Source organism: Jatropha curcas, chromosome 5 (assembly GCF_041381405.1).
Source record: "Jatropha curcas cultivar XTBG-Jc1 chromosome 5, XTBG_Jcur_1.0, whole genome shotgun sequence".
Lineage (NCBI taxonomy): Eukaryota > Viridiplantae > Streptophyta > Magnoliopsida > Malpighiales > Euphorbiaceae > Jatropha > Jatropha curcas.
Genome location: NC_143155.1, coordinates 4324761 through 4347619, shown reverse-complemented (window position 1 = coordinate 4347619; position 22859 = coordinate 4324761). Strand labels below are relative to the sequence as shown.

At 34.5% G+C, this 22859-nt stretch overlaps 3 protein-coding genes across 3 annotated transcripts; 1 reads left to right on the top strand and 2 right to left on the bottom strand.

The window, feature by feature from the left end:
• Nucleotides 1-8073: 8073 nt before the first annotated feature.
• Nucleotides 8074-11103, bottom strand: LOC105628989 (Phospholipase A2 family protein). Its single transcript, XM_012210503.4, has 3 exons — nucleotides 10915-11103; nucleotides 8813-9495; nucleotides 8074-8520 (listed from the first exon to the last, which is right to left on the bottom strand). Exons 2-3 carry the CDS (start codon nucleotides 9426-9428, stop codon nucleotides 8390-8392), a joined length of 747 nt encoding a protein of 248 aa, XP_012065893.1. The 5' UTR covers nucleotides 9429-9495; nucleotides 10915-11103; the 3' UTR covers nucleotides 8074-8389.
• Nucleotides 11104-12285: 1182 nt separating this feature from the next.
• LOC105629016 (protein FAR1-RELATED SEQUENCE 5-like) lies at nucleotides 12286-13451 on the top strand. The gene is made up of 2 exons (XM_012210531.1): nucleotides 12286-13146; nucleotides 13233-13451. Exons 1-2 carry the CDS (start codon nucleotides 12286-12288, stop codon nucleotides 13449-13451), a joined length of 1080 nt encoding a protein of 359 aa, XP_012065921.1.
• Nucleotides 13452-15406: 1955 nt separating this feature from the next.
• Nucleotides 15407-21710, bottom strand: LOC119371460 (uncharacterized). The gene is made up of 4 exons (XM_089721963.1): nucleotides 21577-21710; nucleotides 21013-21372; nucleotides 15905-16193; nucleotides 15407-15802 (listed from the first exon to the last, which is right to left on the bottom strand). The coding sequence occupies exons 1-3, from the start codon at nucleotides 21637-21639 to the stop codon at nucleotides 16185-16187; spliced, it is 432 nt and encodes a 143-aa protein (XP_089578089.1). The 5' UTR covers nucleotides 21640-21710; the 3' UTR covers nucleotides 15407-15802; nucleotides 15905-16184.
• Between the last annotated feature and the right edge of the window lie 1149 nt (nucleotides 21711-22859).

Here is a 22859-nt window from a genome sequence, read left to right as displayed (position 1 = left end):
ATATCGATTGACAAGATAAGTAGTGTCATAAATAACATCGTGAAACTCTTGGTAAGTTGCCCTGCCCTGTGGATGAATCTATAACACATTTGAAAGTCTATTGAAAAGTTTCGATCCAGAAGTTGCATTTTGTCAAACAGCCGAATGATTGCATCAACATCCCCATCTAGCTTGTATGATAAGCATCTTATGCTCTTACATGACCTAATACCACATATGTCATTGGCTTCTAATAATCTCTTCATGCTAAGGGTAACTTTCCTATGAGCTGGAATAAATTTGTACATGGAAGTATCCAACTCATGGTTGTGTTGTCATGACCTTTTTCACCCGCCACATTCCATTATTTTGTAAAGTAGCATGAAGATTAACAAGGGAATCAATCCTTTTGCTTATCTTTTCACATTTAGCTTTCCTTCTTTTATCGTAGGAAATAACATGGTATCGTAAACGCTTCCAGCATCCTTAGTAGCTAAGTTCCGCATTTCCTCAATATGATGGCACATTGCGATTTGTTAGAGTATGAAACTGACATACTCAAATCTCTACTTTGGAGTGGTAGTAAAATTAGCATGATTAAACACGTCTATCAATTTACTTACCTTTAAAGTGCACTTAATCAACCTAATCTGGTAGTCATCAAATCCCCTAATCTTTACATGACCATGCTTCTTGCTGCTTGATAATTCAAGTAAATGAATTTTCTTCAGCGGCTGCCTCTCACTTTTAAAGCCCAGTTTTTTTAGAAAGTGGGTTTTTTTTGTTATTCAGTTAGCCCGTTGGAACATTTTTGTGTTTTATGCAATGAGATAGGGACAATTTTATGTGCCAAATTTGTTAGTTTAGAAGAGCAGAAGAGAAGGAAAATTCTGCAGAGAAGAAAAATCTGCAGATTTTGTAAGTGTGGAAAAATAAATATTCACATCTCATTAATTCCATTACAGCATAATGTAAATATTTCTACTAAACTTATTCTAAAGTTTGTTCACCAACCTTCCATAAGTCAAGGAAGTTTGTTCACCAAACTTCTATAAGTCAAGGAAGTTTGTTCACCAAATCTACCTAAAAGCAAGGTAGTTCACCTACTTCTTGACTTCGACAAAGTACAACAAAATCTAAATGATTTTAACAAAATACCTTCAAAAACTGTCAACAACACTTGCATCAATTTTAGCTTCAAGAGATGTAGCTGTAACTTTAACATTCCTCCTTAATGCAAGAGTTGAGACAAACACCAAGTCGATTCCTAAGAAATTCAAATCTTGGTTTTTGCAATGCCTTGGTGAAAATATCTGCTGTTTGGTCTTCAGAACTGCAATGAACAATCTGAATTTCATTTTCCTTTTCAGCTTCACGAATTTCATGATGCTTGATTTTTATATGCTTGGTTTTTCCATGGAAGATTGGATTTTTAACTATAGCAACAGCTGATTTGTTGTCACAAAGTATTTTAGTTGGATTTTCTTGCTGAAAATTCAAATCGACTAACACTTTTCTCAACCAAATAGCTTGGTTTACAGCAGCAGATGCTGCAATATACTCTGCCTCTGCAGTTGATTGAGTGACTGAAGCTTGCTTTCTTGTTCCCCAACAAATGACAGTAGAACCAAGTGAAAAACAAAAACCAGTAGTGCTCTTCATATCGTCCAATAAACCAGCCCAATCACTATCTGAGAACCCCAACAACTTCACACCATTTAATCTTCTATAAAACAAACCAAATTCACCAGTCCCTTGCACATATCTCAGAACTCGTTTGGCTGCTGTAAGATAGTTTTCAGTTGGAGAATTCATGAATCTCGACAGTAAATTTGTTGCAAACATGATATCTGGTCTTGTTACAAATAAATACAGCAAAGAACCAACCATGCTCCTATAAGTTGAAGCATCTATAGAGTGAGAACCATCATCCTTTTGCAATTTTATTCCATGGGTTGTAGGTATACTCACTGGTTTGCATTTGCTAAGTTCAAACCTTTTAAGCAGCTCCCAAGCAAATTTCTTTTGTGAAATAAAAACCCCTTGCTCATCTTGAACAATTTCAATCCTAAGGAAATAACACATTAAGCCAAGATCATTCATCTCAAAAACCTGCTGCATCTTCAATCTGAATTCTTGAATTAATTGTAAATTGTTGCCTGTGACAAGTAGATCGTCAACGTACACAGAAACGATAAGCACATCAATTCCTTGTTGAGTTACATAAAGTGTTGCATCATTCAAGCTGCGTTTAAAGCCTAAATTCAGCAAGTAATCATCAATCTTGGCATACCAGGCCCTTGGGGCTTGTTTTAAACCATAGAGTGCTTTCTTCAACAAACACACTCTATTGCTTCCATCATTAAAACCTTCAGGCTGCTCAATATACACTTCTTCCTTCAAAGAACCATTTAAGAAAGCTGATTTCACATCCAATTGAAAGACTTGCCAACCTTCACTTGCTGCTAGTGCCAAAATCAATCTGATAGTGTCAAATCTTGCAACTGGTGCGAAGGTTTCTGAAAAATCAACCCCTTGTTGTTGAGCGTAGCCTTTAACAACATATCTTGCTTTGTGCTTATTGATGGAGCGATCAGAATTTAATTTCAATTTGAATACCCATTAGTTCCAATTACATGCTTATTCAATGGTCTTGGAACTAAAATCCATGTTTCGTTCTTTATAATCATCTTCAACTCCTCGTCCATGGCAGCTCTCCACTCAGGCAATTTTAAGGCTTCATCCACCTGAGTTGATTCAAGTGAAACAACATTACATCTGCTGTAAATTTCCTCTAGGGATCTAGTCCCTCTAATTGCATAATCATCTTCATCTGATTCTTCATTGTCAACTGGAAGTTCTTGCTCTTGCTAAAATGATCTTGTTCAAGAATTGATTTAGAATTTCCTGGCTCCATTTTACTCCAATCCCATTCACCTTTCTCATCGAATTTGACACTCCTGCTGACATACACCTGTTTAGTAACAGGATTCAAAATTCTGTAGGCTTTGGATTCACTGTTGTAGCCTACTAAAATTCCTTTTTCAGCTCGTTGATCCAATTTCCCTCTTTTTGCATTTGGAATAAATGAATAACATATGCTTCCAAAGATTTTGAGATGACCTACCGATGGTTTAACTCCAAACCAGCTTTCGAAAGGAGTTTTTCCATCAATAGCTTTGGTTCGAAGCCGATTTTGAAGATATACAGCCGTGTTTACAGCTTCAGCCCAAAGAACTTTGGGTAGATTTTTCTCAAACAAGAGACATCTTGCCATATTCATCACAGATCGATTCTTTCTTTCACTTACACCATTTTGTTGAGGTGTGTAAGCTACTGTTAATTGATGGTGAATGCCCGCTTCTTGCAAATATTGCTTGAATTGATTGGATGTAAATTCAGTCCCATTATCAGATCTTAAAATCTTGATTGGGGAGCCAGCTTGATTCTCTACCATTGATTTAAACTTCAAGAACATTTTGAAAACTTCAGATTGAATTGGAGGAAATATACCCAGCAGAATCTGGTGTAGTCATCAATAAATAATAGAAAATACTTGCTGTCATTGTAAGATGAGACACTCATAGGGCCACACACATCAGTGTGTATTAATTCAAGTTTCATAGAAGCTCTCCATGCTTGACCAGTTGAGAATGTTGTTTGGCTGAGTTTGCCTAACTGACATATTTCACATATACTGCTGTCTTCAACTACAGATGGCAAATCAGCAACTAACTTCTTGGATTGTAGCAATTTTAATGAAATGAGATTGGTGTGACCAAGTCTCTTATGCCACAAATCAGATTCTTCTTTATGACTCAAGCAAGATTCTTCTTCGAAGTCTTTTAAATTTAGAGGAAAGCTTCTCCATTTCATTTTGACAGCAAATAACTTTGAGCCAGAAGGATCATTTATTTCACAAGTTTTATCTTTAAATAGCAAACTGTAATTCTTATCCAGCAATTGACCAACCGAAAATAAGCTTTGATTTAGTTCTGGTACGTAAAGAACATCGAAAACAAGCTTTGTACCTAAAGAAGTTTGTACAATCACATCTCCTTTGCCTTTGACATCAACAAGCCTACCATCTCCAAGTTTGACTTTTGAAGAATAGTTTGTATCCAAGCTATCGAAATTGACCAAGTTTGGTGTCATGTGGTTAGTGCAGCCACTATCAACAAGCCATGCTTCTTTAGCTTCAATTGAAACACCACATTTTTCAATTTCATTTGCAGCAAACAGTTGTTCTTCATACTTTTCAAAATTTTCGGTGACTTGTGCATGATGGGCTTGTGTTTGTTGATTCTGGTTTTGTAGAACAAACTTTCTCGGTGTGACCAAACTGCTTACAAACCTTACATTGAGCTCCAGGTCTGAACCAACAGTAGTTCTCGGTGTGGTTTGTTTTTTTGCAATGTGGACAAGGTGGAAATCTGTCCATCCTCCAATTTTTTCTGAAATTCTTCTTTATTTTTGGTTTTCTGTCAGTTTGCTGGCCTCTTGAACCTCCTTCTTGCATTTTTGTTTTATGAGTCACAACAAGAGCCTTCTCTCTAATGGTTTCTTCTTCCCTATAGGCTTTTCTTTGTTCTACAGCTTGTAGAGCATTTGAAAGCACATTCAATGATATTTGTGACATGTCCCAAGTATCTTCAAGAGAAGAAATCTTGGCTTCAAATTTTTCAGGGAGAGTCACCATAACTTTCTCCACAATTCTCTTCTCTTCTAACTCTTCTCCCAACAATCGAATTTGGTTTACAATTTTCATAACTTTATCAACATAATCTTTCACCTTTTCATTTTCCTTCATTTTCAACATTTCAAATTCTTTTCTTAAATTAAATACCTGCATCTGTCTAGTTTTTTCATATCCATGATACTCAATTTTCAACTTCTCCCAAGCTTCATGTGTTGTCTCACATGTCATAATCTTGGTGAAGATAAGATCTACAACAGCTGCATGGATATAGGACAGAGCTTTTGGAGCCTTAGCAACCTACCTCTTCTTCATGTTGTCTAATCTGCTGAAGGGTTGGATTTTGATTAAGAGGTGGAGGTACTCTGTTTTCCTCCACACACTGCCATAATCCAAGCCCCTTGAAATAAGCTCTCATCTTCACAGCCCAAACATGATAGTTTTCCCCATTAAAATGAGGTGGTGAAAAAGACATGCTGCTGGAAGCCATTTGAGAAAAAGTAAATAAATAGAAAACTTCACAAATTCTGGTTTATTTGGTGTCTTTCTCTATGATTTTCACTCAAACACACACAGAACCCTTTGAGATCAAGGTTGTTCTGATGCCACTTGTTGGTTTAGAAGAGCAGAAAATTAAGGAAGAGAAGGAAAATTCTGCAGAGAAGGAAAATCTGCAGATTTTGTAAGTGTGGAGATACAAATATTCACATCTCATTAATTACATTACAGCATAATGTAAATATTTATACTAAACTTATTCTAAAGTTTGTTCACCAACTTTCTATAAGTCAAGGAAGTTTGTTCACCAAACTTCTATAAGTCAAGAAAGTTTGTTCACCAAATCTACCTAAAACATACTTCTTGACTTCCACAAAGTACAACAAAATCTAAATGATTTTAACAAAATACCTTCAAAAACTGTCAACAACACTTGCATCAATTTTAGCTTCAAGAGATGTAGCTGTAACTTTATGCAATGAGATAAGGACAATTTTATGTGCCAAATTGATCTAAAATTGAGCCTCAATACTGATATGATTAATGGATATACATTTCCCACATGGCACGATCATGGATGAGCATACAGTCTGTTTGCTTCATCAACTACTTGAATACGTCATGCATAAACCCAAAACCCTCCTCTGTCATTACAAGCTCAATTCACTCTTATTGGCTCAGGTGATAGTCACCGAGCATACAACTCATGGTATTCAAAACCAACAAAGATGATATTTGCCATTAAAATACCGTGATCCTGGATCACCGTCGGTCAAATGGCAGTACTCTAGCTTATATATAATTATACTAGCATAATTCAATTAATTGAGTTTTGTTCACGTATCAATGTTGGTCAATCTTCCACTGTGGGTCACATAGAAAATCCATTGCATGAGGGTGAATTTCTTTTTTCATTTTGCAAGAATATGCGAATCCGACAATAACACATCTGATGGAGCCAAACTCGAATGTATTTCATTTATTAAAATCAATATCATCTTTTCACACACTGTAAAAAAACTAATTACAGTGGATTCACTTTATAATAGTGAAAATGTACGTAAATATTTCCAGCATTGCTTTGAATGAAATTTATTGAGTTTATGAATAGAAAATGTAATTTCTTGTTTCTAATAATCTTTTTACAGGAGAAAGAATTTTGTTAGCTATATATTTTTTCAAATCACAACACTTATAAATAATTGTAAAATTAACATATTAATTTGAGAAGCATAACTTTTTATCATCCTCTGTAGGAAAGATGAACTAATAATAAGAGTATAATTAAAGATACTTGTTTATAACGACAATAATTATGAATAATTGTATTAAATAATAAAAAAATAATATATTAATTTGAAAACATAGCTATCATCATTTATATGGATATTGAGGCATTACAAAATTTTCAGTTAATTTATTTTTATGAAATAATTATGAATAGTTTTAATGAATAGAAAAAAGAGTATATTTTATTATTTGATACAATCATGAAGTTTAATCTCCCTCACGCTATAAAATTTAAAGGTGTTTGGCTCTCCTAACAAGGTCTCTAACTATTTCAATCAACACCTTATCAGTATTATTTATTTATTTGTAATGCACTTGAAAGTCAAAAGAATGTGTATAATTTATTTTATAATAAAAAAGTTGAAAAGAAAGCGACAATGTGAATTCAAAATTTTAAATCTGAAGTGTTCTCAGAATGTCAAATTATAATTTAACTCAATTCTTTCAATTTCATAGCACCTGATTACCTAATCAGATCTTCGGATATTGAAAAGCATACTTTACCAGTTTAATTGTACAAATTACATATGTTTAATACTAAATAGCAATATAATACACTAATCAAGTTTAATTATTACATTAATACTAATATTAGAAATACATTTAATTCCGTTGCATTACATTTTATTACAACTCACTAAACAAAACATAAGTATAATTATAATAAAAAATATCCAACTGGTAGGAAAAAAACAATAAAATAACCTGATAATTGATCCCAAGTCCGGATACTCCAAAAAATAAAAAAAGAATATATGCAAAAGAATAAATCCAAAACCAGGTTAAAAATCTAGTATTAAAACGAATGGATTGGCAATATGCAATGATGACCACCACACAAATGAAATATATTCCATGTGATAGAACAAACCAAACATTGAAGAAGACTATGCACTCGATGGGAGAATAGTAAGTGTTAATAAAACTTTATTACTGCAATAACATAAAGAAATTAATATAAACAGCTCTTCAGAATCAAGATCATATACCACCATAGAGATTACAATGAAGCATTCTAATAGTGATCAGACATCCAACTAAAAACACTGTGATAAATATAAAAAAAAGCCTAAGGTCTATTCAATAAAATTAACTGTTTTGATAGCTATTAGCTGTTTTAGTAGCATTTAGCTGTTAGCTATTTAAATAGCTTTTAATAGAAAGCTAAAAGCTAACATCTAAACGTTAGATGGATTAACTTTTTATAAAACGCTACATTAACCTCTGAAAGTTAAAATGTTAAAAACTATTGCCGAATACAACCCTAATCAGATTGTATAGACTCAAAATCAAGTACAATCAATAAAACGCAATGTGATTTGCGAAGCAAGAAAAGAAATAAGTCAATAAAAAGTGAGCATTGCCACTCTCTGCATAACACCAAAAGGAACACAAAAGGAGGCACATAAAGTTAAATGGTTCATATCTTAAAACTGCCGAAATGAGATGCGCAGTTGTCTGCTATAATGATGCAATAGAATAGCATGCAATAATTTGTTAATCCAAGCCTCAGTCCAGGTAGTATTGTGTTGCAAAAAATGAGTTACACAATAATTGAAAACATAAAATTCCAGATAAAATGGATGTGAGAAATATGGGTAAACTCAAGGTAATACCTAATCAACGTCTCATATATGTATACAATAAAACAAGTACACAAGTATCTACCAATTGCATGATGGATTTTACTATATTTTTGCAACCATATAAAAAAAAAAAAAAAGAGATGCCAAAAGCAGTTATTTACATTATATGCATTCTTGAGAAAGGCAAACGAGTTTTAGCCATCTCAAATTTCCTATACAGCCGTGATCCCTCTGTACCTTGAAGCACTAGCACAAACAAGGTCCAACATAAATTTAAATACAAGTACAAGATAAGTACCGATGTAATTCCAACCTTGTTGTCTGATGATCACAGCTGTAATTATTTTTCCTTTTTCTGCCAATTCCTACCTCTCCATTTCACATTGCTTAGCCACCCAAAATTGAGTAAGGATCTCCCAGACTGTAACTTCAACAGGTGGATTCTGTATGGTATCAGGATATTCTTAAGACCTACAATGATTTAGAGAAAAAACAATAGAGCAATTAGAAAAAGCTGAAAGTCATAAAAACAAACCCCGTTTCCCTGCTACCAGATTAATAAATAAATAAAAAATAAAAAAAAGAGAAATTTTCATTTTGTTCCCCATTGTAATCAGAGGCAGTACTGCATGTAGCATTGCACGGGCCAAGACCTCCCAAAATTTTTAAAAATTTTACTTTTCAACCTTCTTTTAATTCATATATTTAGAAAAAAAAAACAATGGTTTAAAAAAAAAAAATCTGCATGTGATGCTAGGTGTACCTGTGATGCACATTGTCTTATATATCCGAGCAACATGGGGATCTCCTTTCATAGTCATACGTGGCCTCTCCAAGCACTCAAGAAATTCTAAGTCTGCCTTCAACAGCTTGGCTTGATCATGAGTATCATAGCCGATATCATGACAGTAGCAGCAATAATCTAACCAATCAATTGGTCTCCTATCCCAAAGAAGAGAACCCCCATCTTTCCCACTCGACCAATTGGGCCCACAATAATGCCCATAGCGTGGAAATAGCTGAGAAAGAAATCCTCTTGGACCAGTATGCCACGGAACCTTGGATACATATGGTCTAAAGCGCAAAGGGTTACCACCAGCTCCACTATTTTCGATAACACCATGAGATCGAGCACGCCTTTTCAAACCTTTGTTTATAGTGGTTGGTGTTTGAATTCTATCTTTAGCATTGATAGCCCAAGGAACAAATGAAAGCAAGGACCATCCCCACAACTTGATATCAAACTGAGTTTTTTGCTTCGATTGTTCAAAGGTAGTACCCACAGATAAAACAGTATTGGTGGGTGGAAGGCTTGTGTCCAAATTCTTGTTTGAATGCATATTTAACCATGGTATGTGATCCAGAAACCTGAAATTCATTGTTAAGTAACAGAAGACATCACCATGTTACACCATTCACCACCACAAATAACTTGTTCAGCAAAACCTGTCACACATACAATGATACAAACAATATCAAGAGGTGTTGATGAATTGTTAACATGCTACTATATAAACACTAATTAGTTTTGATGGAAGGGAAAAAATTATTTTTCTGAGCATATTTTGTCAAGTTCAATGTAACAATAAATTTATGCACGTTCGGCAAATTTTAAACTGGATCCTATGATCCAAATATTGGATCCCAAGTGCAAAAACCCATAAATCAAACTTGTCAACCAATCTCAGTGACAAATCTCAGATAATTTAAATGTTGATGTGAATTTCAGAATTTGGATACCATTGCTAGCATTAAGTATTTAATGTAGCAATTGTAATGGATGATTTATTATGCAGCAATAGGAAATTATGAGCTTTTTGGTATAAATCAATTCCATAGAATTTTAAGTTCATGTTTGATATAAATGAAAATTCATCTAGAATTCTACATTTTTAAGTTTAAGATATTGGTTATAATTGGATTAAATTCTAAAAAGTTGATAGGACTTGCAAATGAACTTTAAACTTAACAAGCGTGCAAGATCCTACAGCTAGCAAATTAGTACAAGACAGTAAAACTTACATATTTTTAATGAATTCCATTCAAATGTGAAGACTCATTTACAAAAGAATCATCTGAATGAAATTCATGTGCAAAAGAAATGAATATATGAAATTATACCGAAAGTCCTTGTTTGTGGTTCTTATTTTATTTCCAACATGATATTTTGCATAGATTCCCTTACCTATGCGTCCCTATTCCTAAGAAGTATTTTATATTTTGAACAAGCAATTCAAATAAGCCTATCTTATCACTGTACCACATTTCTAGAAGATGGGTTCCTAATCCTGTTTTCATTCAACATACAAGAACATTCACACTCCACGTAATCTCAGGCAAGCACAATCTACCAAAGTGTGCAAGTTGATCTAGGATATGATGATTTTACAATCGGAAAGAGAAATAATGTCAATCATTTCCTACACACTGTTCAACTGAAAAAAAAAAAAAAATTTAAATCATTTCCACAATGCAAATAAGGAAAAACTATCTATCATAATGGTAAAAACAACTTATAATAGGACCAAAGTAGTAATATCACGTTCTTCTCGTCCCAACTTTTCCCCTCTAACATTCTTCTTTACGATCCAAACCCTAGAGCAAATAATTGTTTACTAGATGATAAGATTTTATAACAAAACCTTTCATTTTGGTATCCAATAATTGATTATTTAGTATTCCCTATTTCAGGAAATTCTTTAGGTCAGTCAACTAATAACTTCTAGGTCTCGTTAACAGATATTGCTGAAACACAAATAAGGTTTTCCAGCAGTTTTCTCCAGTTTTCTCAGCATCCAAACAAAGCGAAAAAGGAAAGAAGAATCAATAAGGAAAAGGAAACTGAAACAAAATAAGAGAACTTACTGGATCTGATTTCACGAAAAGGTTATCGAGTATCAATGCGACAGACAGAGAAGTATGGCGTATAATAATTATTTTTCACAGGAAGTTCTGGGAGAGAAACGTTTCGCTCTCGCTCCGGTCTCTGTCTCTCTGCGTATGATGCCCTGGCTCGGCAGGACTAGAAGAACAGATAATGCCGACCCCATTTTCGGGTTATACTACTCCATATAATAAGGCAGGATGGGCCCACTTGGTACACAATTCATGACGTGGCACGTTTTTAGTGGATTTATTAATAGAAGTACTTTTTATTTTGTTTTATTTTTGTAAAAATAGGTGCGGCCTGTAGTGTGGAGTGAGGAAATAGAGAAACGGATTTGGAAGTTAGAAACAGAGGAACAAAGATTTAGTACTAAAATATAAGGAACGTTTGTAGGGGTCAACATGGTTAACCAAAAATTAAATTCAGTTATTTCGATTTGACTTTTATAATTCAATATGGTTTTATTTTGATAAAAAGAAAATAATTTATGTATCATTTTAATGTATTGGAATGTTTTTTTAAATTTTTAATTTGTTTATTTATTTTGGTTCAGCTTTAAAATTATTTCTAAATTCCGTTCGGTTTCACATAAAATTAATAGGTGATGATAATTGGCACAGGTTGAGCCAGCTCAAACAGGGGTAAAAAAGGGAAGTCAATTTTTATTTTAATAAATAAAAACAGAATAAAATGTTATTCTTCTTCTTCCACCCTTTATGTTCTTCGGCGGGAACTTGCAAACCAAATATATTCTGCCCAAAATCAGTCTTATTTCCAATGAAAAATTAATTGCACATCTTGATTGTTGAGCAATGGAAACTGTATTTTAATGAGTAATTTAATTCTTTCCAATGAAAACTGGATCTGCAAAACATGAAAAGATTGGAGAGTTTGACAAATTGAAATTAGAAGCCTTAAAAAGCTGCATTTTATTTTTCATTGTTTAAATTTCGTTTAGTTCTTAATTCAATTTCAATGGCTGACGAAAGATGGATCAAGTAGTCTTCTGTGAAGGAGACATGTACTTAAAAATTTATTTGGCAGCTCTCCTGTTGATGGAATTGTTCACTCTAACGAAATAGAAGCAGAGGGTAATGAATTTGAAGAATAGAGGTTTGAGTTAGAATATGAAGGTAAAGGAGAATGGAACAATCCTGAATTTAAAGAATAACACATAAATGAAGTAGATGAATATGATGCTCCATATTATAAATCTTTTTAAAACTCTGGTGATGGAGTTGATGATAATATCCAGGGAAATGAAAACCTTCATCTGAATTCTATTTCCCAAGATGAATTTAACTGCACGGATGATAATGATGATGTGATTTCTAGCGAACCATTAAGTGATGAATTGGGTCCCAGAATCGGAATGTTGTTCCTCTAATTTAGAAAGTCTTTTCAAATGTTATCTAAAGCATGCAAAAGCGAGAGGATTCAGTGTGGCTCGAAAGTCTGGCTCAAAAGACAGGGGAGGTAATAAAAGATATTATACAATTTCGTGTGACAAGGGAAGAAAACCCACAGCTTCTTTTAAGGAATCTAAAAGAACAGACTGCCCTGCTAAGGTTAGTGCAGTTTTGAGGAAAAATGGATTTTGGGAAGTCACAAAGATCAACACATACCATAATCATGAATTGGAAACCATGTCTAGTTTCATGCACGGACACAGAAATTTAGATTCAACGATGAAGAGGAAGTTGGAAGCAAATGATATTGCTGGAATTAGATCATGCAAAAGTATAAAGTTGATGATAGTAGAAGCAGGAGGCCCTAAGAAGATGACTTGTTCAGTTAAAGATTGTAGGAATTATATTGAGGCAAGAAGAAGGCTGAGGCTAGGTGATGGCGATGCAGAATCAATTACTAGAATGTTTAGCAGTATGCAACTGAAAGACCGCAATGTTTTTCATTTGGTTGATACAGACAATGATGGCAGATTGAGAAATGTAATTTGGGTTCACTGTCGAATTAGAGCTGCTTATGAAGAATTCAATGATGTTATATGCTTTGATACAACATATCTTGTCAATCGATACAAAATGTTGTTTGCAACTATAGTTGGTGTAGATCACCATGGCCAATCTATTTTACTAGGTTGTGCGTTGATCCCCCGTGAGGATACTGTAGCTAACAAATGGAATTTTAGAAATTGGTTGGCTGCAATGGGTGGCATTGCACGTGAAGCAATAATGACTATCAGTGTGAAAGTATGAAAAAGGCTATCACAGAAGAGATGCCAAATACTAGACATCGATTTTGTCTATGGCACATTCTCTCTAAATTTCCTGAGAAGTTCAAGCACATTGAAAAATTTAAGAAAGCAGAAGACAATTTCAAGGGCTTGATTTATGATAGCTTAACTGTGGAGATGTTTGAAACACAATGGGTTGAATTTCTCAGAAAGCACGAAGTGGAGAGCAATGAATGGCTGCTTAAGTTATATCTGGAAAGAAGGAGATGGGTACCTGTGTATTTGAATGACACATTTTGGGGTGGGATGCGCTCTACCTAGAGAAGCGAGAGCATGCATCCTTATTTTGATGGGTAGGTACATTCTATGAGCACACTTAAACAATTTGGAGCAATATGAAATTGCTTTGAGGAATAAGATTGAGAAAGAGGTCTGAGCTGATTTCAAATCGAAGAATGTCCAAGTTGCTCTTTTGACAGACTTTGAATGGGAGAAACAATTTCAAAAGGCTTACACTCATGTATTGTTTGAAAATTTTCAAAAACAGATTCTAGGACAATTCGCTGCTCTTGTTTGGAACTTCCAACAGAGGAAAGAGTGAATCAATTTGATGAAAATGGGTATGAAATGATAAAAATTCTGGAAAAAAAATTACTGACAGACTGGTTTATCTAGGAATTTGTATTTACTGTGAAGTACAAGGAAGATGGATGTGATTTGAAATGTGACTGCAAGAAATTTAAGAGTGAAGGTATTTTTTGTGTGCCCATATAATAAAAGTAATACCTCATAAAGATGTCAGGCTATTGGACCAAAAATATATGCTAAAGAGATGGAGAAAGGATGTATACAGAAGGGATAGCAAAATTTTCTTCGATGGAGGGTTCCCCAGCATGACAAGGGATTATGAAAAGTTTAGAGAGTTAGAGAAATGCTTCGACGAATGTTATGAGTTAGCTGAGACTAGCATTGCATGGATGAATCACTTGAAAGTTTCCTTAAATAATTTCAAGGATTCATTAAGAAGTTTGAATGATGCAGAAGTTGCAGCAGAAAATGATGATGAGGTAGCTGGAAGAGGCAAAAAAGAGTTTGAAACAAATGAGAACATCGATCGGAATCCAATGCTTGATCCCCATGCAACACGCAGTCGTGGGAGACCAAGGATTAATCGGTATCAATCGCATAGAAAATGGCGCAATAATGTTATTGAACAACAACCAATTAAACAACAATAATACAGGCAGAGTAAGGCGTGGGTATCGTGTTCATAGAGCATTTACTGGCAATATGTCAAGAGCTCCAGGAGAGGTATAATAGTTAATTTTGATTTACTTACAGTCTCCTGTTGCTCTGTTTTATATAGACTAGGTTAAATATGAACTTTTGATTATTTATGATTCCTGTGATGCAGGTATTGCAATCCAGAACACAGTACGGTACACACACTAATTATTAAACTGATGGCAATGGCATTCTGAATTCCAATTCAGGAGGAATGCATTCAAACCGTTATAGCAACATTCAAGAGAACATTGTATCACTGGATGAAGAAGTTGACATCAAATTGGCTAACTATTTAGTAAATAAAGTAACTTAGATTGTTTTATATTTAGATATAAAGTTTAAAATGTATTAACTTAGATTGTTTTGAATATAGATATAAAGTTTGAAAATTAATATATACAATTATGTCCAAAGATATCTAATTTTAGTATTTTTGCCCTATTTGATTTTCTATATTCATCCATATTCAGAATCATCATTGGCGAAAATTTGTTTAAAAGCACAAGTAAGACCAAACTTTTCATAATAAAGTGTTGGTTTTAAAGCAGAAAGTTAGAGAGAAAAAATTCAAAACACACACACAAAGAAGAGGTTGCAGCTCATACTCTGTTTTCATTCACCTGGAGCAGAGATTATAAGAGCTCTATATGTTCTAAGACAAAGTTCTAACTCCAATAATAAGAGATATTACAAAAATTATTAAAAAGTCACAATTACTTTGAAGGCATTCATAATGTTTATATATATAGATATATATATAACAAAGCAAAATACTGCAAACAAGGATATTAAGACATGGAAGAAAGCATAAGCAAGTATATTAAAATATCTACAGAAAACATATATATGCAAAGGTCATATCAGAATTTAGATTAAGAGACATTCATAATTTTCCTATATACATATATATAAGCAAAGCAACAAACTATAACATCAAAAGCAAAGCCACAAGCAAGAAACCATAACATCAAAAGCAAAGCAACAAGCAACAAACTGTCAAACAGTAAAAATTAGATCATGTCTGGTTTTATAACATCAAAAGCATTAATATAAAATAAATTGTACTCATAAATATGTAACATTGTGCTAATCATTCACATAATTCTTACTGACATTTATATTCCTTGATGATTCGACCTCAATTCTATAAGTTTGTTTTTCAGAATCGGTCAACTTAAACACCAATATGCATCCCTTCCTTAGGTCCACTGGACTCCAGAAGTTATTCCAGCCTTTCTCAAATCTCACTCTGTAACTGCGCTGCCATTTAATCTCCCAACAAGATCGACATTTTCTTCCTTCCTATCACAAATGAGCTTGCTCCTTAATTTTGTTTTGCTAGCATGCAAGTGAATGTGCTGGTCTGCAAAAATCTTAGGGACATACTACAAGCAAATATAGACCACAAGTAAAATTAAAAACAGTTTATAATATAAATATATGTTTAACAGAGTTAACAATGAAAGTAATTATTCACTTATGCATACCAATCTATGAATCCAGTCAGATTTATTCAATGTGATTTCGAAATGGGGAAAAGCAATAGCTTCTTCTTCTTGTCTAAGCACTTGAGGAAAAGTGTCGGATGGCTCCTGTTCTGAGGGCACTTGCTCTTCACGAAAATTGTTAGAATGTTGTTCTGCTACTGGAACTTGGGCTTCATTGTTGGCAATATGAGGAGTCATTTCATTGTTAACAACCACTACTTTTTATCTGCGCTTTCCAGCCAATTTGACAAAGAAGTTTCCTCCAGGAATAGCGCTAAATTCAACTCTCCTGACAAATGGAATTTTTCTTATAAAGGTGAGAAACTCTGGCCACACGTCATCAAAAATTTTCAATTTCTCTTCATTTTCTTTGACCTTCCACTACAAAAAAAACTTCAAATTGCGACCGATTTTTGCGACCGACGCAAATCGGTCGCAATATTGATACCAATTTGCAACTGATTGGCAAACAGTCGCAGATTTTAGCGCGGAAAACTCGCGCGAGTTTGCCTTTCCGTTTGCGACTGAATTACTGCTCATTTGCGACCGATTTTGCGACCTCTTTGCGACCAACTGTGTTTCTGTCGCAAAAAAGGGCGCGTCAAAAAAGGGATACAATCTGAGACCGAAATGAGATAAAATTGCGACCGATATTTTGCGACCGACTGTTGCAGTCGCAAATCGGTCGCAATTTTGTCGGGTATTAAAAATAATACAAGAAATTGAAGATCTGGGGCTTATGAAAGTTACAGAGGTTGGTGCAGATGAGGTAAATACAAGAATTGGCAGGAATAGCGGGTGGAAAAAGCGAAGCATCTTCTAGGATTTGCCATACTGGAGTTCACTTCTTATCCGTCATAACCTTGATGTCATGCACATAGAAAAAAATGTGTTTGAAAATCTGTTCAACACTGTCATGAACATTGAAGGGAAAACCATTTGAGAGGTGATTCACTAACATCTCATTCTAATGATTACATCATTTTTATGAACTTATACTAACATATTGGCATTGTACAATCACAGACACCTACAGAAAATTAAAAAGAATGTGCGCAATAAGGCAAAGGTCTAAGGATCCATTTGCAATGCATATTTGGTGGAAGAAGCTTCCACATTCTGTTCACACTACTTTGACCAACATGTTTTCACCAAGCATCGGAGAGTGTCACGTAACGATGACGGAGGAGATCGCGTTCAATCTGAGTTTGAAGGAAATCTAAAAATTTTCACCTACCCTGGGCGTACGATTGGTAAATCAAAAAAAAGACGATTGACTGATGCAGAGATACAAGCGGCTCAAACCTATATTTTATTGAATTGCGAAGAGATCACACCATATGTACAGTAAGTATAAATAATGTAAACATTCTAAACTTGACGTGGGCCGTTGTTAAATCATACTTATGCTAATATGGTTAGTTGATAAATAGGAAATATATCAATCTTCTGCGGCTTCAAAATCTCAATTTGACTGATACTGCAGTTGATGCAAAGCTGGACACGAAATTTGCAGAATGGTTCAAATATTATGTAAGTTACTTTCAATGTACACAACACGGAATGTACATTTATTAAATCTGACTCATGTCATTACTATTTTCCATAGGCTCGAAGCTCGGAAAGCGATATTCGTAACAGATTTATTACGGATCTGGCAAAGGGGCCATTACCGGTTGCTAATGCCTACTCTGGCTACTTTGTAAACGGTTACAAGTTTCACACTGAGGGTTATGGGAGAAGCAGAAAGACAATGAACAGCGATGTGTGCATAAAGGGATCAAACTACAGTGACATGTCAAACGATTTTTATGGGAAATTGGTTGAGGTTTTGGAGTTAGAATATCCAGGCCTACCAATGAAGTGCACAATCTTATTCAAATGTGAATGGTTTGATCCTACGCCAAACATTGGCACGAAGGTTCATCCTAAGTATAATCTGGTTGATATTAATCAAAGAAGAAGATATACAAAGTATGAACCTTTTGTTTTGGCAATGCAAGCTGCACAGGTGTACTATGTCCCATATCCATCGTTTAAACGAGATAGATGCGATTGGATGGCGGTGTGTAAAATCAAGGCTAGATCAGTTGTTCATGCACTTGAAACGAAACAATCTTCTTCACTCGCAGTATCGGAGGCATTTTAAGAAGTTAGGGTCGAAATGCAACCGATGCAAGTTGTTGAAGATTTAACAGATAGATTGGATGATGAAAGCCGATCTTATGTTGAAATAGGACCATCAGATGATGAAGAGGAAGAAGATCAAACCATCATGGGTACCTCAGAAGACGAATATGAAGAAGAGGAAGCTGATGAAGAGGAGGAGGAAGCTGATGATATTCAAGACACTTAAAACTTAGAGCAATTTTACTGTTACAAATTGATAAATGTATATGTAATTAATATTATTAATGAAGAATTTCAATGGTATTCACTTTGTTTACTCATATTTACCACATGTTCTACAATTCATATAATTGTATAAATTCATTTTATCTAGGTTCTGATATCTGCAGTACAGATGGCTAGAGGCAGACAGTTTGATTCTGACGCGTCCGGCAGTGGTTCGCGTGGAGGTCATGGCCCTGGACGCAGTGCCCGTGGACGAGGAGGGTCGATCCCTCGTCCTTCGTCAGGTACGTCTGGGGCTTCGTCATCTGCTCAGCGACCAGTACTGCCGCCATCACATCCTTCTTCAGGTACGTCTGGGGCTTCATCCTCTGCTCAGCGTCCAGTACTGCCGCCATCACAGCCTTATGCTCCTTCCTCTTCTGCTCCTTCCTCTTCTGGACCAGTACAGACTCCACCAGCTGCACAGTCACCTACTGTGCAAGGTAATCATAAATGTCATAACTGTCATTTTAATTATATATTAATTATCTAAAAATTTATAACATTTGTCATTTTTTTTGCAGCTTCATCAGATCCACGTATCACCCTCAGTTTGGTAGCGGGACAGTAAGTACTTATTCAAATTTTCTGCAGGCATATTTTGTAATTATATTTTGTACTTATTCATAACTGTGATGCTTTCGTGTAATTATATTTCACTTCTGTTTTTTTTTTCAGCATATATCCATCTTCTCGAGCAGTGAGACAAATTTTGAAGATAATCAAGCTACAGCTGCATAAAGAAGGATACACATGGGATGCCGTACCACAAGAGGCGAGAGACTTTTATTAGGAGGAGTTCCAGGTACTCTTTGGTTTAAGTTATATCATCATTCAATGTTTACAATTCAAGATACATCCTTAGAGTTTAAACGCTATATTTCATTTTTTTTGCAGAAACATTTCATATGGGACGAGGCCATTACGGCTATGCTGAAAGTAGCCTGGGAGAAGATATGCGCCGATCGATACGCTGACTTCACCTATAGGATGAGAAGAAGCGGTAAGAAGCAGCAGTGCGTGTCTCAGGAGATATGGGAGAGCTGGCAAAAGGCTTGGGAGGATCCTGCATTCAAGAGAAAGCGGGAGATATTTGCACAAAACAGGCGCAGTGAGACTGGCAGTGATGGAGCAGGACCTTCGCGACACACAGGCGGATCTATATCTGCTATAGAGACAGCTCGATTATTAGTAAGTGAACTAGTCCCTTTACAAGAAACTGATGTTTAATGAAAGGACACTATATATATTAATATATCATGCATAAAAATTCATTGCAGGCTAAAGAATTAGGTCGTGAGCCCACACCGATGGAGGTGTTTAGATACACTCACACGAAGGACCACGATCGTAATACCTTTGTCGACAGACGTGCGCTGAGCGTCAATGTAAGTAACAATGAATAATATTCCCTCTAATCATTGCGAAGATGTACAAAGTTGAATATAATAAAGCTTTCAATTGCATTGATTAATTAATTTTTTGTTTTCAGGAGAATTATACTACAGCTCGGGAGCGTATTGTTACTTCTCAGACCGATAAATCCGAAGCTGAGTCAAGGATTGACGAGGTAGCGCTTTATCTCGAGGCTGTAGGGGGCGAGAAGAAGAGGAAGGTATACGGCATCGGTTCTCAGGCATCACAGTTTTACACTGGCTCAGCAGCTCACGCTTCTACAGCCAGCGCAGCACAACAGCCGGAGCACACTGACTCGCAGTATGATGATGATATACAGGCTCAGCTTGCTGATCAGCAGAGACAGATTGCAGAGCTTAGAGCGCATGTGATGCGGCTGTCCGGTGAGGCCCATGCTGGTACTTCTTCTTCTGATCCTGCGCCTGCTACAGACCGACATGTTTTGACGTCTCAGCAGCAGCCACTTCCTGCTCCTGATCCCGATGCTGCAGACGATACCTTGGTCACCCCTCCTGGCGCTACATCACATCCAGCAGGTACTCCTCCCGGCGATCCGACATCGGATCCTGCAGATGAGCAGCAGCATAGATTTGATTTTGGACCTTTTTAGTTTTTTATTTGTATTTTGATATTTTAATTTGTTGAGCACAATAAAATTACAATTTTACATTGTTCTTGAATTGCGTGTGTGATATATATGTATATATGTCAATTTTCACAGGTGCGGAAAAATTTTGGTTTTATAATAATATTTAATTTTTTTTATTTTTTTAATTTTGCGACCGATTTGCGACCGATTTGATACCGAAATTTACAATTTTAAATTAACATTTTGCGACCAATTTAAAAAATTTGCGACCGTTTTCCTGCGACCATATTTGCGACTGAATTTCAAATTAAACCACGACCAACAATTGCGACCGATAAATTTTTTTGCGACCGATGGAATAATCAGTCGCAAAAAAATTTGCGACCAGGTATTTTGCGACCGACATATGTCGGTCGCAGATCGGTCGCATAAGGAAATTTGCGACTGATATTAGCCATTTTGTGACCGATTTGTCGGTCGCAAAACGGCGTTTTTCTTGTAGTGTTCATTTTCCACTCAACTCCGCCATAAAAGAAAAAACTTATCACAGAACTAATTTCTACAGTGACTGTGTCTTTATACTGGTTAGGAATAGTCTGTTCAAATTAAAACATACAATTTCAAACTATTTAAACTTCAACCTACTTACAACAAGGCATTTAAACTTCATTAGAGTAATGAAAGTAAGAAGTGAGTTTAGAGAACCAACCATGACTGTGTGATGCTTAATTGTCATGTCCTTTACAGTAACTGCAAAGCCAGTTGGGAGATCTTGTATTCCATCTTCTTTATCCTGATTGTTTTGAATAGGTCGGCCTAAAGTTAATGGATTCAGGTCATCAACCGCAAAAACAAGCTTGTAATTAGCACCTGGATAGTAATAGAACTTTGGCCAACGAGCCCCTTCTATGGTTAAGACATAGTCTACCACTTCTTTCCATCCTTCATCCAAAAATTTTCGCTTTGTTTCACCTTCTGAAACCAAAACCTTCATAGCAGCAAGACCATCCATATGCAATGTAATGTATTGGCCTGGCTGCAGGTGTCCCACGAATCTGTCTTTCAGCAGCTGACAATCATAGCAAAATAAAATCATGTGGAATAGTAAATCTGAATAAAAAAATTTTAAACAGACTAAAAATTTGAAAAACTAAAAATTTTTTCAAACATCAAAGAAATACCAAACAAACAGAGTATAAACTTGAAAAGTCTGAAGTAATCATATTCATATATATATATATATATATATATATATATAATCATAAAACCTTACCAATCGGAGGTAATGGTCAACCATGTAATTCCTTCTGTTAACGGCGAAACATTGTTTCTCCATGGCTGCACCCTAAAGAACAGTAGATTTCATAAGTTTTCCTTTCGATTGAGAGTCAAAGATGTTAAGAGATGGTAAGTTTGGGAGAAGGTTCTTTTCCCCTTCGTTGAGAAGTAGTTGAAAACGAAAAGAAGATCAATGCTTTGCTTTGATAGTAATTCAATGCAACACTATCTACACCATAAAATAGGTACTTAATTATATAAAAGAACGTCGTCATATGAATCATAGTAAAAAATCAACCTTTTAATGTTTTGTGACGAAGTCATCATTTTAAAATATTAATTAATAACATGACGTCGTTTTAGGGAATATGAACTATGATTTTTTTTTTTACCTTATTTATTAAACATTTTAGGTTAACTAAATATAGGTCACAAATTTTAATCATATAATTTAAAGTTATCTAAATCCGATTGGAGTTTTTTTTCAGTTTCGAATCAAAATTAAATAATATATTTTAAATTTTTGAATTTTTTTTAAATATTAATAGCTTCAATGGTTAATAATGATAAGAAATGTTAGTTTTGAAAAAAGTAAATCAATTTAATTTAATAAAAATTCTTAGTAATTTCTTTTAGAAACTATACTCAGACAAAAAAAAAATAAGTTCGAAATTTATTTAAAAACATGTTTTTTCACGATTTGTCTTCAAAGCGTGGCTTTCAAGCCTTAACAAGTGAATAACTAGAACCAAATCATAATTATTATAACTTACATATCATCCCTATTATAATTAGTATGACTTACATATAATTATATTTTGTTATAAGTCAACAACCGTATTATAAAAGTTTTCAATTTATTTCTTTGATCAATTTTTAGTAAGATATATAGATAATTATGATTTTTAAATTTTATTTTGTTTCATATTTTGTAACAACAATCTATCTTATTTATTAAGAATCATATATGCATATGGAAATCAACAATGATAGTAGAAAAATATTCTTCAAAAAAAAATCGAAAAATAATACTAATACAAGGGTGATGTTGGAGAAAATAAAATTGAATATAAGGAGAAAAAAAAGAAATGAATATAAAATTAAAAATTAAAGAATAACCATATCATTTTGCTCATATATGAATATATTTGAAATTCATTATTTATAACTATAAATATATTTCAAAACCACATTTATTCTAACCATGACAGTTATTATATTGAAATGGAAATGATTATTGAAATGGAAATGATTATTTATAAAGTAATAATATTTCAA

Coding starts and splice junctions, on each gene's coding strand:
- LOC105628989 (XM_012210503.4), bottom strand. CDS start 9,428: ATGAATTTCAGGTTTCTGGATCACATACCATGGTTAAATATGCATTCA. Junction 8,521..8,812: donor TAAGACAATGTGCATCACAG/GTACACCTAGCA, acceptor AAATCATTGTAG/GTCTTAAGAATATCCTGATA.
- LOC105629016 (XM_012210531.1), top strand. CDS start 12,286: ATGAATTGGGTCCCAGAATCGGAATGTTGTTCCTCTAATTTAGAAAGT. Junction 13,147..13,232: donor TAATGACTATCAGTGTGAAA/GTATGAAAAAGG, acceptor TTTCCTGAGAAG/TTCAAGCACATTGAAAAATT.
- LOC119371460 (XM_089721963.1), bottom strand. CDS start 21,639: ATGGAGAAACAATGTTTCGCCGTTAACAGAAGGAATTACATGGTTGAC. Junction 21,373..21,576: donor TTGACCATTACCTCCGATTG/GTAAGGTTTTAT, acceptor TATGATTGTCAG/CTGCTGAAAGACAGATTCGT.